Here is a 16,066-nt window from a genome sequence, read left to right as displayed (position 1 = left end):
CAAACGTCGAAGCGGAGTAAGATCGCAAAGAGGATTCTCGCTGAACATGTGAAGGAAATTTCGCAAGGAAAGTATACGGAGCCCGTTGCAGCGTACCGATGGTTGCGATAATGCTGTTCAGATACTGCGTTATTCCAGCGCGATTTCCAACTTCCAAGATCTCATTTTGTTGCTGCATGAGCAAAATCTGGGACCAATCTTCGCTTGACATACCAGTGATGTCCGTCAACCCCAAACTTGTCAGCTGTGTGAATTGGTTGCGTGCCAAGACATCCCAGCAATGAATATCAGAAAGACCACAGGCGACTATACGTAAATGTTCTAGTATCGGCTGCGATTTAACTACTATCGGCATGATCCTCTCGTGTCCCTTGCCGTTGAATAGCAGTTCATAAGCCATACTGCCTTCCTCGCCATCATTCGATGCTTTCCTTTCAGTTACTTAATATAAGCACTCGTGCTTCTTGATAGTGAAATCCATCTGTCTGCTATGACTGGTTCGCTGCATTCCCACATAATGTAGCGTAATAGAGGGCACAGCTCATAAGCTGTATAGATGTTGGTTGGAGATACGTTGTTGAATCGTGAGTAAGGCGATAATATCAAGTACTTGATGTGGGAGCAACGCTGCAATAAGGGACGGATCCGGTATTTAAAACTGAGAACACCGTCCAGTCTTAAGAAGATAATGTTGTGTATCGGTGGCCTTTTGTGTCTGCTTCTGCCATCAACTTGTTCAAGAGTAGCGTCTGATAAGTTAGTGCGGCCATCAAACATCACTGAAAGATGCGTTAATGACGGCAAGAAGTCCAGTAGCATTGGCAGCGAGATATCGCAAGTGTGAAATGAAATCGTCAGAGCAGTTAGCGTATGCGAGAAATATCTGATGAATCCTGGCAGTAACGTGCTACTGTCGAAAATAGGTTGTAATTGTTTGCTATGCACATGGTTGCTGATGTCTTATTTTTTTTATTGAAAACAAAGAAAAAGCTTTAGTATATCTTTTGCGCATAAGCAGTAGTAAGTACTACCGAATACGCGATCCTCTTAACGCAAAAAAAAAGAGTATCGTTTTACTTCACCAAGGAAGCGAATGCTGTATCTTCGCCAAGCAAGTCGTTCCAGTACTTTATACGTGGCTTGAGATTTGATGTATACTGATTCGACTTGTTGTCCCAAACATTGAAGCATCGCGTCGCTCCTTTTGTTCCATGCATCAGGCGAGATTCCCACCAGTGTCCACAGGGCTGTCTGGTAAGTGGGGATCGCGTATAACCAGCGGCGACATACTTTCACACATTCGACACAGCCCGCTGTCCGATAAACGAGAAGATGTACTGAATGATTCGGGAGGCAAAATCGAGATCAAATCAGTCATATTACGTGTATGTGAAAGGGGACGCGCGAAAAGAAATTTGGCACGAGGCTTTTAATCGAACAAAGCCTGTATAACATAATCCGGACTCGTGAAATAATATGTCCGACAAAGGAAAAGCAAGTCGAACCAGGTAGCTCACCTGAATTTTATTTGGAAAAGGGGGACCCTGAAGATTGATCTATTGTAACCACCAGTAACTTCATTAAATCTATGCTATCATAGCGATACGCAGATACACATTAGAACAGGCTCTTTCTAAAACCATCGACTTCTCGATACGAAGGAAAAGGCTTCAATCAATACTCGGGTTTATTGTTTGCGAGCCGCAAAAGTCATATATAAGTAACGAATCGCTTGGCCTGGAAAACACAGCATCCTGTGTGTGTGGGTGCGTGCATGTTTTGGTAGAGCAAATATATCATATCTTTAACAGGTCCCCCTGATATCTTTGGTGAGCGATCATCACTTTCAAATAGGTAACGCATACCTTGAAAATATGTAACGAAGTAAAGTTAAATAAGAAAAGGAAGAGAGAAGTGAAGGTGTAAGGGGAGGGAAAGAGCTGTTACAAGAATCACGCTTTAAAAGCAGGCACATCGGAAAGATCAGTGCAAGCTTTTCGATCCAGGTGAAACCCAAAATGATAAGAAAATTGTGTTGTGATACGCTACGTGCAGGAAGAGTGAGAGAGACGAACAGCTGAAAAAAAAACATTCCAATTTTTTACAGATCTGCCAATTATACAGGTCTGCTGGCGTATGCTCTGGCGTTGCCTCTTATAAAATAACCGACCATATCCTCGATAACAATTTTTTTCTTGACAATTGCTTTGGCAATTAAGGCGAACACAGAAAGTGAAAAAGAGTGCCAAAGCATTGTGATCGTGTTACTTTCGGCTACGATACAGAGCCACTGTCACTGTTCCCCGCTTTGTTTAGCACGGAGCTGTGAATGGATGGAGGGGGAGTAATTAGCTTTTTGTTCGCGAAAAAAGAAAAAGGAACTTGTCGTGCACATAAAAAAAAGGCGAAGCAAAAAGCGGTAAAACGTTTATGCGGAAAGTGCGAAAAAGAAAAATATATTTTTTTATTTTGTTTATCATTTTCTTATTTGTGTGTAATAAATAATAATAAAAAAGTTCGTTTCAATTATCCCAACATATACCGTTGGCATCACATGCACCCGAAGGTTCACGATCGGCTGCCGGAGTATATGACCACATTCCCACTGGTATGTATTGCAAATTTTCTTCAGGGCGCGGACCACTGAATCTGCCGATCATCAGAAGAATTATGACAATAGCCAGCACAAGCAATGACCCGATCATGGCACAGAGCAGTGCATCTGTACTACAGACCAAAGCTGTACCAAAACGAACTGAAGAGAAGAGAAAAAAGAAAGGCGAAATTGCTCGCTTTATATAGACATTTTTCTCGTTCGGGACTTCAAATCCCCGTGAATTCTCATTGGCCCAGATAACGGGTTGCGTATCAACTTGTGGGCTGCCTACTATGGCATAACAAAAGATACAGCACCAAAGGAAATGAAAGGAGGAGTGGTACCTGATGGTCAAGTAGACAAGCGTGCTTCGGCGGTAGTGGTACGTGTCTCTCACCATGGGCTGCTGTACCTCCGATGCTGTCGCCGCTTGCTTGTGAGGGGGTCCGTGCACGGCACCGTGTCAAGCGAAAACAAAGACACGAATGTGAATGAGCATGTAGATTCACGGAAGAAATGCTTTTCTGTGAGCAATCAAATGGCAATACAGGAGTGATTGACAAGGTAAACAACTTAACAGATTCTACGGCATCAGTTGTTCCTGATCCAGCAATAGTAAACATTAAGAACACGATCCTCCCAGCAGCCAGTTTCTATTCTTCACCCAACAAGGTAAACAGCATGAGTATAGAGCGTAGTCCACAGACTATTCCATTTGATTAGTATCTTTTGATTGCATGTGCTGTGTGCGGGAATAGATACAACACACACTTGACTCCAACGCTGCAGTATATAAAAAAAGATCGTTATCTTTTACTGTGAAGCGTGCTTGTCTACTGTTGCTTTATAATTTTCGCCATCCGCCAACAGTTCTCTGAACTACGCCGTGTAACCTCCCTCCATCCATTCCGAATTCATACTCTATCCAAGTGTGCTGCCACAGATAAGCTGACCGCTCATGGTAAGTATACGCTGCCGCTAGTGAAACTGACTCACCCTTCATTGATTTTCATAGCTGCTGATAAAGTTAATCGGTTCGTTTGTTTTTGTGCGGGTTCTACGTTTTTTTTAGCAGCTTTCAAGATCCATTGGGACGATCAAAAGAATAACACCATAAACGATGACTTCCTACTGTACATCTTTTGACCCTTTTGCGCGTAACTCGTTGCTCCATTGATCACCTTGTTCACCCGCCATTCCTTTGTGCACTTTGAGTACCAAGTAAATTGGCCAAATCGTTGCGTAACAATGCGCTTTCACTCTACGGAGTTTTCGTTTCAAGGGAAAGCTGTTGGAACGTTCGAGGTTTGACACACGCATCACTTGTCACTATCCAAAGAAGAAAGATCTGTGTTGCGCTCTTCCTGAGCTCCTCGTTCCTAGACTACCTTTGCTTCCTGCTGACTCACGTCAGTACTGTATTAATCGTAATAGATGTATATAAAGAGGAAAAGAAACCCTCAGTGAAGCGACACATGGCTTCCGACCTGCCAATCAATCTCTCCACTTTTCTTTGTGGGGTTCCTACTATTTCTGAAAGCAGATCCTCCATTGTTGATCTATCTTCCCGATGCTCTGTCACAAGAAATTACACAGGAGTAATGACAAGGGAGACCGGACAAGAACAAGGTTAAATGTCAGAAAAACCCTCGGGTGAAGTAGAAGTAGTAATGATGAATTAGGATGATAAGTTGAGTGTGCAAAAGGTGATCGATCAGCTGTTGCGGATGGATGGATTGATTAAGGGTTTGTTCCAGCATTATAAATACCAAGCTTCGTTCGATCCTGGATATCTCTTTACTCTTCAACCACTACTACTTCTCGTTCTACACACACACACACACACACACAACAGAATGCCTTTTTTAAATCAATTTTGCCTGCAGCTGCCTCGGCACTGCAAACTGCGTTCCGCTGGTTCGCCAGTTTACTTCCCTGCGCCTCCTCCTCCTCTGCCTCCTCTGCCTCCTCTGTCTCCATCGCCACCACCAAGGACGACAACCACAACCAGGCCGCTTTTGAGCTCACTGCTGAGGACCTAGCATTGGTCATAAGCGCGGCGGTCTCGGTTGTGGAGACGGCGGTCTCGGTTCTGAAGGCGGCAGTATCGTTGATGAGGACCGTGTTCCTCATTACCAAGCTCACGGTCCGAACAACGGTTCTGCTAGCCAAGGCTGCCGTCTGGGCCATCAGGATGACATGCTGTATTGTGCAAATGTATCTTATAGTCAGCCACGTTCTTCCTTTTGTACAATAGTCATGGTTAATATATGTTTGCTAATGCCAGTAACATTAGTCTTGAGCCTGCATTGAAAGGGTATAGAAACAGCAGTCGGCCCACCCCAAATATGTGAGTCATTCGTATATCCCCACAGAAAAGTCATCGCTATGTTGTATTGAGCCATAGACTAATTTCAATTTGACTTAGCAGCGCCACTCTCTGCCGTAGCATTTCTGCACTGGCTTGTCTACGTCGGTCCTACGGGTATCCTTACTGCACTTTGGTTCATCTCTTGCCTCTCTCTCCCTCCCTTTCTATATACAGATCCGCGCAAGAAATTTACCAAAAAACGTCAGACAGGGAATGGAACGAAGCATAAAGTCGAAGCCCATAAACTTACTTGTAATAAGCATCAATTGTCCCTTACGACATTTAGCAAAAAAAATCCTTCCCCTCCCTTACTCTCACTCAACCACTGCAGTGCCGCTACATTCAACCGCATCCGGCACTGGCGGGATCGCGATATTACCACCTTTTTTAGTTCATCTTCGAAGAACCTTTAAATTAAAATAGATTAAATAAATTTAAACCACAAAAGCACCGTGTAACATTCCACGCCTTTATCGTATATCAGTGGTTGCTATGTGCCAGACTATATAGTGCGACAGTCATGGTGAAGTAATGGTTCATATTGATAACCAAGACTTGAGCATAGAGGTTGTACTCGGCCCGGTATTGTTGTTGCTGTTGTCATCACACTTTAGCTTATTCTTGGCACAGACGTCGCACCGACATATTTAATTTTGCCATCTTGATCTGTATTCTACTTCTCTAAGCCGTCCTCTTTGCTCTGAAATTTGTCTTACTCCATCAAACATGGCTTAACAAAAAAACATTGTTCTTGAATATGGTTCTCTCTTGAAAATATGCAAAGCTTAGCTGCTCTGGAATCATATTTCATGCAAGTGCTGTATGCGCTGTAGTAACGAGGAGTCAATGCAGTAAGCTCACTTCATACAGTTTGTGCAATTCATACAGTTGGTTTCTTCTGACAGTACATGAGTACACAGCGCTGTGGTTTTTACTTGTTCCTATGGAGCAGCTTATTCAAAAAGGCTTTCGTCCGACTACCTTTATGATGGTGGCTGCCATTACTGCTACTGCTACTGCTACTGCTACTACTGGTGCTCGGTGAACATTGTTGGCCGTTTTCGTGGTAAAACCACAGTCGAGCGATAGCATGCTTAGGACCGCTGAGGTTTTCAGCATCTTTGCATCTGCGGGCATTTTCAAGAAAATTTGTGTAGCAGCTGTCGTTGGTATCCCCATAACGGCTCTTGACAATTTCAACAGTGCGCACCCCTTCTGTCATATCTTCCTTCATGTCTGGTTTGCAACAGCCCACCATATAAGTCGTCGCTAAAGGGATCAGCTGGTGATGACTGTACACGTTGCAACCAGCGTCTATGGCCAATTCTCCAAGGAACAAAGCGGCATGTAGATTAAACTCGAGGTAGTGGAAGGGTTTGGTCCGATTGGCTTCCAATGGCTGGTTTCCAGTGTTTGGATCAACTTGTTTTGGGAGTGTCACGTTGAAGTAATTTTCGATGCTGCGTACACCGTCGCGATTTTCAGGCTGGAGGAATTGCTGGATAGAGGTGGTCTGCACTAGATAAAACGTGTAGTGATTGTTCTTCGTTGCAGCCTCCTTTTTACCGATTGAGCTTTCCAAAAGCCAGCGCAAGTAGTCCGAGAACCATGCTCGGACAGGTTGCGAAACAGCAGTGTATGCCTCGTGATCTTGTAGCAGTGGCAGCACGTTAACGACTCTAGCCAAGCTTTTCAAAGAGCGACAAATGCGTTAGGTAATCCGACAGCAGCCCAGAATTCTAGCTTTTCCTTATCCCTTACAAGCGAGTGCTTATGATGCCTTCTGCGCGTCCCTTGCCAGTAGGATTGTTGGCACCTCGGACTACTTGGCCATATTCGACATGGGGATTCATCTTTGTCTTATCATTGACAAAAAATGCATCGATCAGAGACACAGCGTGGTTGCCGTATTCAGGCTTACCCAGTAGGTAATACCCCAGGCAAAGATACGTTAAATTTTCTGCAAGACCCTCCAGTTGGGATTGGTCCTGCACTAGTTTGCAATCTGTAACGGAACAAAAGCAAACAAAATTAAAGTTTTGTCTTTTTTTTGCATAGACGCCGTGGCTCAATCATCCTGGAATGCACCACTCACTCACCAGGATTACGCTTGCCGTCGCGACGAACGTAGTTTACTTTGCCATTTTTTTCTTCCTGGCGCACGACCACATAATTATTAGCTGCGTTGTCGTACCAAGACTACTACTTCTTTGGGTTATATTTACCGGCCACCAGTATCTATTTGATTTCAAGTCAACATCGCATATGAGTTTGCCCCAATAGTGAAAACTTACGGTGCATAACTCAAGAAATCGCGTGGGTCACCACTGGCAGCAATATGTGGAGCAGTTTTGCCATTGGTGACAGTGAAGGGTCCTTTCTTCATGGCACCCTGTGCAAGTTTGCGCAGGCACTCGTAGGCCTCGGTGTATTCTTGAGGAGGGTCTTTTGCCTTGCGTAGCTCAAAGATACGGCGCAGATGAATGTACTCTATTTCTGGTTTCTTTGGACCCATATCGAGAAGACAGTAGTGGAGAGAAAAAGAGCGAGGAAGAAAGAGACAGAGAAAAGGTTTCGTCTTTCTCTTACTCATATCCAAGTGCTTGGGGCTAAACTCAGCGGATAATTATGGCTTAAATAAAGCCCAACCCTCTCTCGGTGCTTGCAACTCCTATTGTGTTCCATACATAAAACAGTATATCTCTTCCAGCCCGTCGTTGCCGCCCTCTTTCAGCTCCCTCTCTACTGCCCTCCTTGCTCTTCTCAAATAAAATATAATGTACTGGCTCAATGGCGTGGCAAGTCAGCTGTCCCTAGCCAGTGCATTGCGTGGCAACACTGCAACTCAAAGTCAAGATGCCGACAAGCATTTTCGACAACCACTCGATATTGTCAGCGTTGAAGCATCACCACACGCGTCACTATTCGTCAGTTGCACTTCCACCGCCGTCTATTTATGGTCTGTCAAGGTAAACTGGGTCTCTGCTACAATGCTGACGATCGTCTCTTCAACTACCATCACCATTGGTAACTTCGTGAGACTCACCATAATGTAACCCAATTGCAGCCGACGGCCGTCTTGTCCTTTGTAGAGCGATCAGAAAAGCATATCCATGAGTTCGGCACGAACAAGCATATCATGTGGAAGCCAGACGCCAGTGCCATCGTGGTCATGGTAAATATGGAAAAAACATTCATCGAGAAATCATTGATTTTCTTTGTAGAAGAAATAAAACTGATAAATGATGGTGGGTGGATGATAACACGGTACCATTCACTGTAGACCACCAAAAACTATTTATTACTTTATGCCATTCTCAGCTTCGAGCAGCGATCATTTGAATTTAACTTTCCGCACTCGCATCATGCGTTTGTCACTGGTCCCGGTGAAGGTGGCGGCCCACGGACAATGTTATTAAAGTTTCGACTGGCGATTCGAGTAGATGCTGGCGTAGCATGGTACATGAATGCTTCCTAGCTGGAACTCGCATAACAGAAAACATATTGTATCAGCAAGGGGAAAGATCGTTAATCTTTGGCTTATATTTTTTGTTATAACCAGCGGTACTTCTTCCGACGATACACTTATCATTGCTACACAAAAACCTGCTGCTATCCAGTGTATTTCCTGGAATCCGCACGAAGTCAATTCGACGCAAACTGCAGTTCAAAGCAAACTCGGCATTTTCGTCGATCCATCAGGTACATATGCATTACAAAGAAAGCAAGAGAAAAGGAAAAGGTAGTTTACTCATTTTGCATCTATAGAAAAGGTTATATCGACCACCTATGATAAGGCGATGAATGTTTCGATTTGGGTTACGAGTGCAGGAAGAGTGTATTTCATTCAAAATGCTGGTGCATCTACTCCTGGACAGCGACGAAGGAGCAGTAGTAGGAGGGTAAGAAAATTTGGCGCAGTAAACTAATGATATCTGGAATATCTGACATGCATATATACACATACAGTTGAGTTCTCCGACAATGTCGTCCTTTGGAATATCGCCCACCGTTCCTAGTTACAAAGAGATGATTACATGGACTGGCACGTGTTTCCACGGAGAAGAAGAGGAAGTGGATGTAGGCAAACAAGCAACAAGTGTCGCTGTCAATGGTAAATTCTCGCTTATCGCTGTTGGAACGAAAAGGTAGGTTATATGCCCGCAGATATATAGTGAAGAGTTTCAGTAAAGCTGACTAGGAGGTTTCCTATTAGCGGAAAGGTGTATGTATATTCAGCAAACAACTACGTTTCGGCACCCACGCTTTCACATGAATTTATACGGCAAGCAAACGGCCCCGCAGATATGCGATCAACGTCATATGGAACACAAAGTAGTATAAAGTCGCTCGCATGGACTTCGGATGGATATGCCTTGGCTGTCGGTTTTGAAAGTCGAGGAATAGCAGTATGGAGTGTCTACGGAAATCTCTTATCTTCAATCAGCGTCATAGACGATATATTTTACAGTCATGGTGACGGCGGAGATGAGTAAGTATACGCTTTTTTTCTTTATATTCAACTACTTGTAGTGTTGATGAAGGAGACTAAAATTGTATCTACAATAACAGACCTTATCTCCCACAAGACACGTATATTAAAGGTGTTAGCTCCTTGGTAAGTCTTTTTTCCCCTTAAACACAAACATGTCGATAGACATACGTACTCATATGTCTAGGGATTTGTCATGATAGTTTTGGGGTCCGGGTAATCACCATCTATTTATCCTCAGTGCGCCAGAACTGAAGGAAAAAAACGACGACTATTTTGCCATCGAAAGCGAGAAGACGAGTTTGTTCACTCTGCCTTTTGCAAAATCGGCCATCACCAGCTTCCACAATGCTGTAAGTTATTCATATTGCGACTACTTATTACTATGCATGAAAGCGATGAGGGTAACTGATTCTGTTTAAAACTACAGGATAACGCGAGGCGAGGATTGCTGCAGATGGATGACAGAATTTTACTGTACAACTATGGTGGAGATTATCAAGAAAACAATACTACAACGATCGATCCCGATGCAGTTCTATGGACCCAAGTGCTGGTGAGCTTAGTAGTAACATAAAAGTGCCTGTATTCGCGCCTCTTGATGGCTGATGCAATAAGAATATAGTATCCGCCCATGTACATCACCGATCACTGGCCTATTCGAGTAAGTGGCTTGACAAGGTTTACTTCTGGGAATTGTGTAGATTTAAATTTCTCTCTTTTTTTTCTGAATATAGTATGCATCCATTAGCGCAGACGGCAAATTCGTCGCAGTTGCAGGACGCAGGGGTTTGGCGCACTATAACACATTTTCTAATCGCTGGAAAATGTTTGGAAACCAACAGCAAGAGCAAGGGTTCCTTGTGCGTGGTGGTTTAGCATGGTACAAGAATATACTGATCGCGGCTTGCGAAGTGCTTAATGCACCGGTTGCTGGAAAACTGTACGAGGTATATATCGTTTGTTGTGAGAGTTCATCATTATGGTCATTGATATAAGACGAGTGCTGACTTTATCGGACCGTTGTTTAGCTACGACTGTATTCGCGCGACAACAATCTCGACAACGCGCATATCCTCTATACGGAGACTTTACAACATACCCCCCTCTATATAAACATATGTGGGAATTATCTGCTAGTCTACACATCCGACAATGTTTTAAATGTGTATAATATTATCACACGATCCGAAAGCATCAATGCAGCAAACGCAGCCATCATGAACGGGAACGGAAATGTCAACGTCGCTCGATTGGAACGCGTACGACGAGTTGCCTTTGGTAACGTGGTTGCTCGCGTGACGCGGGTGCGTGGTATTAGTTTGTTTGGCAGCCATAATGGAGGTAAGAAACTTTAAAATTGGTCAAGTAACAAGTTTCTAAAAAAAAGATCATCTTCAGATCAAATGACTGCATTGGGCGACGTTATATCTGCCAATATCGTTATCTTGGTGGATGGGAAATTGATTATGCTCTGCCCTCGTGTGCCTGTACGTCATTCCAAGTATTAAGTGCTACTACTACTGCTACTACGGCATTAGAATGATAACTGATACTAATTCTTCATACTAGGATGACGACGATGATTCAGACTTGACAGGACAAGCCAACACGCAATCACAATATGACCTACATGTCTTATCTGATAAAACCGAATACTACTGGATTGGAAAAAAGAGTATATCGAATCTTTTAACTTCTCTTTGGGTTGTTGATGGCAAAGGTGTTAAGGTAAATTGATGAGAACAATACTAGTAAGTGATATGCAACGTTTTGCTAAAAGTACAATTCTTCTAAACAGGTCTATGCGAATCTTTTACGGAGCGACGATTATGGATTCAATACATTTAGCAATGATCCATTTGAAAGCGAACCATCTACACCTACTACACCGGGTATCCTGGCTGCAAGGGCCAACATCGGTCGACCCTACTCGCTAGGCTTTCATATCGGCCCAGAACCCTTATCACCATCCATGTCAGTTATAGAAATGGACGGTTTCTCACGCTGGCGAATTCCGAGTATACGTCAACTAGACGACAGCACGATTTATATACCGTTAGACTTTTATCCCCACTGTAAGTTGCTACCATAGACCAACTGGACAACCGATTTCAAGCTGATTTCATTTATTTCATTCTATCAGCTGTGCTTCTTGAAAAAGGCGTAGTTATAGGAATAGAGCAAGGCATGGTGTTTAAAGAGTCCCTTAAATTTATGATTTACAAAATGAGCAGCAAGGTATGTATGGAACAAAACTGTTTCGGAAACCATGTTCATTGTCCACGTGATGACTCAAGAGCCACACATGTAGACGCATTTATTTATACATCACATATTGCAACATTTGCTACGTCAAGGATATGAAGAAGATGCAGTAGTATTTGGTCGCGCTTACGAGCGATTGATCTATTTCGGACACTCTCTTGAGATCTTGCTCCATACTGTGTTAGAAGAGGAGACGGAAAATCGGCCACACCATGGTAAAGTATCTCTTTTTAAATAGAAATCTCCATGTGGTTTTAAGTTTTAACTACATGCATACTGACGCCCCATCACAATCAATTGTTGTGGGTAGATCCCATTTTACCGCTGGTGATCAAGTACTTGGATCAATTTCCTCATGCTCTGGATGTCATTGTCAGCTGTGCACGAAAGACGGAAGTGGCCCTATGGGATCATTTATTTTCAGTAGTAGGCGAACCAAAAGACTTATTCGAGGTATTAAGAATAACCGATATATGAGCAAAACGATCTCATGTAAAAGAAAAAAAATAATGCGCGACTTACCTTAATTGTGCAGCTATGTTTATCTGATGAGCGACTACGCACAGCAACATCGTACCTTATCATCCTTCAAACGATGCAGCCTCTAGCTGTTGGTGGCAAAGTACGTTCTGCATTTTTTTTTCGGAATCAATTTGTGTGTCGGAATGCTAATATGTTATGCAAAGGATACAATACGCCTGCTACAGAAGGCTATGGACGTGGAGGATTTCGAACTTTGCAAAGAGCTTGTACGGTTCCTTAGCTCTATTGACAGTAAGTTGATGCTACGGAAATTGTGAGCCAGCAATAGAACATGTGTTTAACTTACCCATACTTTCATAACAAGACACGGGCAAAACTGTACAGGAGGCGCTAGAGGTGATCAAGAACCGTATGGATCCAAATAATCCAATGTCACCGAACACTGAGGATGCACAAGTGGCCAAGGTGGTACAAAGTATGCAAGGATTGACGAGCACTTGAGCCATGTTTTCCCTGCTTGTTGAATAAATAAATACAAAAACATAAACATCAATGCCCATGTCACCACCGTTCTTGCGTGAAAATTTTATTGACAGAACAACAAAGGAGTCCTCCTCAGCCTTGGGGCTCTGTATAGTACCCAGAACGGACTGGGGAAACGGAGGGAGTTACCAAAGGCAGATGACACGATCAGCGTACTGCTAGTAGTGGTAGCCCAAGCAAGCGGGACCAAGAAGGAAAATTAAAACCCTGAAGGTGGTAAGTACGATGAGTGGAGCGCGCAAAAGGGGACCATGCTGTTACCCTCTGTCCCTCAAAATTCCTGCACATGACGAAACAGGTGCGTACATGCAAAATGCCCAAGCTGCAGAAACGCCATCCTTGAATATGAAGAACAAAAAGGCCATAATAGATCTGTGTTTAAATAGACTTTTCTGCCAGTTGGATTCCCTCCCTTCCTCTCTCTCTCTCTCTCTCATTTATCCATCCACCCCTTCCTGTTCTTTCCTTCCTTCCTTCCTTGTTTTTCCTCCTTTCGCATAACATGGCCAAGCCAAAAAAACGCAACAATAAGAGCAGGCCAGGCTCTCGACTAATGCCGCACCAGCATCCCATGCAGTTCTCCCGTACACAATTCGATCAGGAAGATTCCGACACACATCCTACCTCCTCCTCCTCCTCCTCCTCACCATTCCAACCGCTCAACATGTTTTTCAATCGATCACGAAATACTCGTTACGCCGCTATTCCCGAAGTGGCTACAGAAGTGAGTTTCTTGTCCAACAAGCATATCACAGACACCCAAAAATGGGGAATTCTTTTTTCTCTGTGATTATATCTTTCATTTTGCACTATTGCCCAGCAGTACCTGACCAAGAAAGATAGCGCGATCCTGCTCCTCCCTATTTTACCAGATCAACCGAAGGAGGACTAGGAGGAGGGGGGATGGGTGCACGATCGAGAGAAGGAGTATGCGACAACAACGTTCTCATAAACATGACCAACAACAGCAACGGTTGCTACGACGACGAAAATCACAGCCATCACGGAACCAGCTCTACATCGGGCACAAACACACTCAACAATAACAGCAAAGCCAGCACCCCTCCCCTCCATCTCTACAACTCTGATGCAGACACAGCCGGATCAAGGCAAGAGTCTATCGAAGGAGACGTTTGCTTTCCTCCGTCAGATGAAAAGAACGATCAGAACGGCATCGATTTTGACGCCCTCGAAGAATATATCCAGGAAGAGCAACGCAACAATCACAACGACCATCATCCACGGCGACGCCGCCTTTCAAACATGCTGTCGGATACAAGAAAGTTTGGTAGTCTGTACGGTGATCGACTCAAGGTACTTTAAAGATGATTATATCTCTCTTGATTACTGCCATAAAACAGATAAACCGGTCTCTAATTTGAAATTCCATCTAATTGCACGCACACAACTAAAACCAGTACCAACAGCAAGAAGATCCAGACGCTTATCGATTTACCTACTATTCTCCTTCCGAACCATCAACTATCCATGCACGTTCCATCAGCGAAATACCGTCCAATGGCGATCAGCTGAGCGCTATGATCAAGAAGGGCTGTTTTTGGATCGATGTTTTGTCCCCAACGGATGCCGAGATGAAAGCACTCAGCAAGGTACGCCTGTGTTTGTATATTTATCCAGTGGATGGAGGATGTTATTGTGTGACTGAAACGTCAAACCCAACCATAGATTTTTCACATACACCCGTTGACCGCAGAAGATATTACCATGGAAGAGCCAAGAGAAAAATGCGAAGTTTTCAAGAATTACTATTTCATTTGTTTCCGCACGTTTGATCAAGATCAGTATTCAATCAATTACCTCCAGCCCATCGGCATGTACATAATTATCCTCAAAGAAGGCATCCTCACTGTAAGTAATGACTATTTGGGCAAAGCCTCCACTTTATATGTACTTGGCTTTTAACGGATGATGACTAGTTTCATTTTCGACCTATGCCTCACCCATACAGCGTCAGAAAGCGGATCAAACAGTTAAAAGATTACATCAATGTTACGCCAGGCATGTGTTACCTCCACTTCACTATCCCCGCCACACCCCACACACGCACACTTATTAAAAAAAGACGATGATGATGATTTTGGTCATGCCAAGAAAAAAATATCAAACTGACATTCCCCAGAATAGACTGGATTTGTTACGCGATCTTGGACGACATCACCGACTCCTTTGCACCACTGATAAGAATGATTGAGTTTGAAGTAGACTCGATTGATGAGCTTGTACTTATTCTCAAAGAATCGGAACAGTCAGATATGTTACGGAGGATTGGCTACTGCCGCAAACGAATGATGGGTCTGTTGCGACTTTTGGTCAGCAAAGCTGACGTTGTCAAGACAATGATCAAACGGGGTGAGACACAGGCGGTCGATGGAACCCGTCCAGCATTGTCGAGTGAAGTGGCTTTATATCTCGGTGACGTACAAGGTATTTTTTTATTTCGTTTCTTGATCGATCCGACAGCATGATACAATTGACCGGCTCAATTCACCCAATGTACTTATTCACTACTGTACTTGTAGATCACCTCATCACTATGCTGCAATCCCTGAACCACTATGAGAAGATATCGTCACGATCGCATTCCAACTACCTTGCTCAAATATCCATTGAAATGACGCAAACCAACAACGAGATCAACGACGTGCTTTCTAAGCTTACTGCATTAGGAAGTGTGCTTATTCCCATGAACCTCGTCACTGGTCTGTGGGGCATGAACGTTATCGTTCCTGGACAGTTCCGTGAGGACTTGACGTGGTTCTTTTCTATCATGTGCTCGATCCTTACATTCTGTATTTTATCCACACTCCTTATGAGATATTACAGAATTGTTTGATTTGCTTTTACTGCTACCACATCCTTTGTCACTACTACAAGAAACTTACTAGATCATATAAGCATCCTGTCTTACTGCCCTCCCCCCCCCCTTCTTTCGCATTCTTTTTCTCTCAAACATTCTGTTAAATCTTATAAACAGATATTTTGCTTCTAATCTAACGTTGGAAATATTTGTTCACTTCGCGTGATAGTGAATATTAAAACGTAAATGATGATGCCTTTTTGGGTATTTTGATGTTAGCACCACACAATTTAGCTTGTTTTATTTGCTAGTTTTTTATATGTACTCTGCCTGATTCTCTCAGTAGAGAGTCTTCTTTAATCAATGCTCTAAAAGAAAGCTTTCTTTCACCGAAGTAATTGTGAGTGATGATTAAATCCATTAGGGCAACTTGCTAGCTTCGTTTAGGAAGAACAGGTTGTTGCTGGGCAGCAGGGTTGATTAGTACTCGTTTGA

General features: G+C 43.5%; 4 protein-coding genes across 4 annotated transcripts; 2 read left to right on the top strand and 2 right to left on the bottom strand.

The window, feature by feature from the left end:
- Positions 1-1,668: 1,668 nt before the first annotated feature.
- On the bottom strand, positions 1,669-2,183 carry BDB00DRAFT_596986 (uncharacterized protein). Its single transcript, XM_053117977.1, has 2 exons — positions 1,948-2,183; positions 1,669-1,865 (listed from the first exon to the last, which is right to left on the bottom strand). Exons 1-2 carry the CDS (start codon positions 2,090-2,092, stop codon positions 1,711-1,713), a joined length of 300 nt encoding a protein of 99 aa, XP_052976135.1. The 5' UTR covers positions 2,093-2,183; the 3' UTR covers positions 1,669-1,710.
- A 3,715-nt stretch (positions 2,184-5,898) lies between these two features.
- Positions 5,899-7,482, bottom strand: BDB00DRAFT_769871 (putative alginate lyase; the record flags this gene model as incomplete). The annotated part of the gene is made up of 5 exons (XM_053119844.1): positions 5,899-6,655; positions 6,729-6,972; positions 7,067-7,121; positions 7,193-7,205; positions 7,262-7,482. 5 exons carry the CDS (start codon positions 7,480-7,482, stop codon positions 5,899-5,901), a joined length of 1,290 nt encoding a protein of 429 aa, XP_052976134.1.
- A 146-nt stretch (positions 7,483-7,628) lies between these two features.
- BDB00DRAFT_841121 (RIC1-domain-containing protein) lies at positions 7,629-12,829 on the top strand. The gene is made up of 22 exons (XM_053124805.1): positions 7,629-7,936; positions 8,035-8,142; positions 8,251-8,426; positions 8,530-8,669; positions 8,736-8,869; positions 8,937-9,115; positions 9,184-9,459; positions 9,540-9,585; positions 9,663-9,812; positions 9,890-10,015; positions 10,085-10,123; positions 10,197-10,409; positions 10,491-10,803; positions 10,861-10,949; positions 11,032-11,190; positions 11,261-11,537; positions 11,606-11,700; positions 11,774-11,942; positions 12,038-12,180; positions 12,263-12,349; positions 12,414-12,501; positions 12,575-12,829. The coding sequence occupies exons 1-22, from the start codon at positions 7,745-7,747 to the stop codon at positions 12,709-12,711; spliced, it is 3,336 nt and encodes a 1,111-aa protein (XP_052976133.1). The 5' UTR covers positions 7,629-7,744; the 3' UTR covers positions 12,712-12,829.
- An 812-nt stretch (positions 12,830-13,641) lies between these two features.
- Positions 13,642-15,850, top strand: BDB00DRAFT_596738 (uncharacterized protein). Its single transcript, XM_053117976.1, has 7 exons — positions 13,642-13,862; positions 13,949-14,067; positions 14,172-14,363; positions 14,440-14,622; positions 14,691-14,772; positions 14,899-15,198; positions 15,294-15,850. Exons 1-7 carry the CDS (start codon positions 13,841-13,843, stop codon positions 15,605-15,607), a joined length of 1,212 nt encoding a protein of 403 aa, XP_052976132.1. The 5' UTR covers positions 13,642-13,840; the 3' UTR covers positions 15,608-15,850.
- Positions 15,851-16,066: the final 216 nt, after the last annotated feature.

The sequence above is a fragment of the Zychaea mexicana genome (assembly GCF_025766255.1).
Source record: "Zychaea mexicana strain RSA 1403 chromosome Unknown BDB00scaffold_80, whole genome shotgun sequence".
Classification (NCBI taxonomy): Eukaryota; Fungi; Mucoromycota; class Mucoromycetes; order Mucorales; family Lichtheimiaceae; genus Zychaea; species Zychaea mexicana.
Note: the sequence above shows the minus strand (reverse complement) of the source record. Positions and strands in the feature narration are given on the sequence as shown.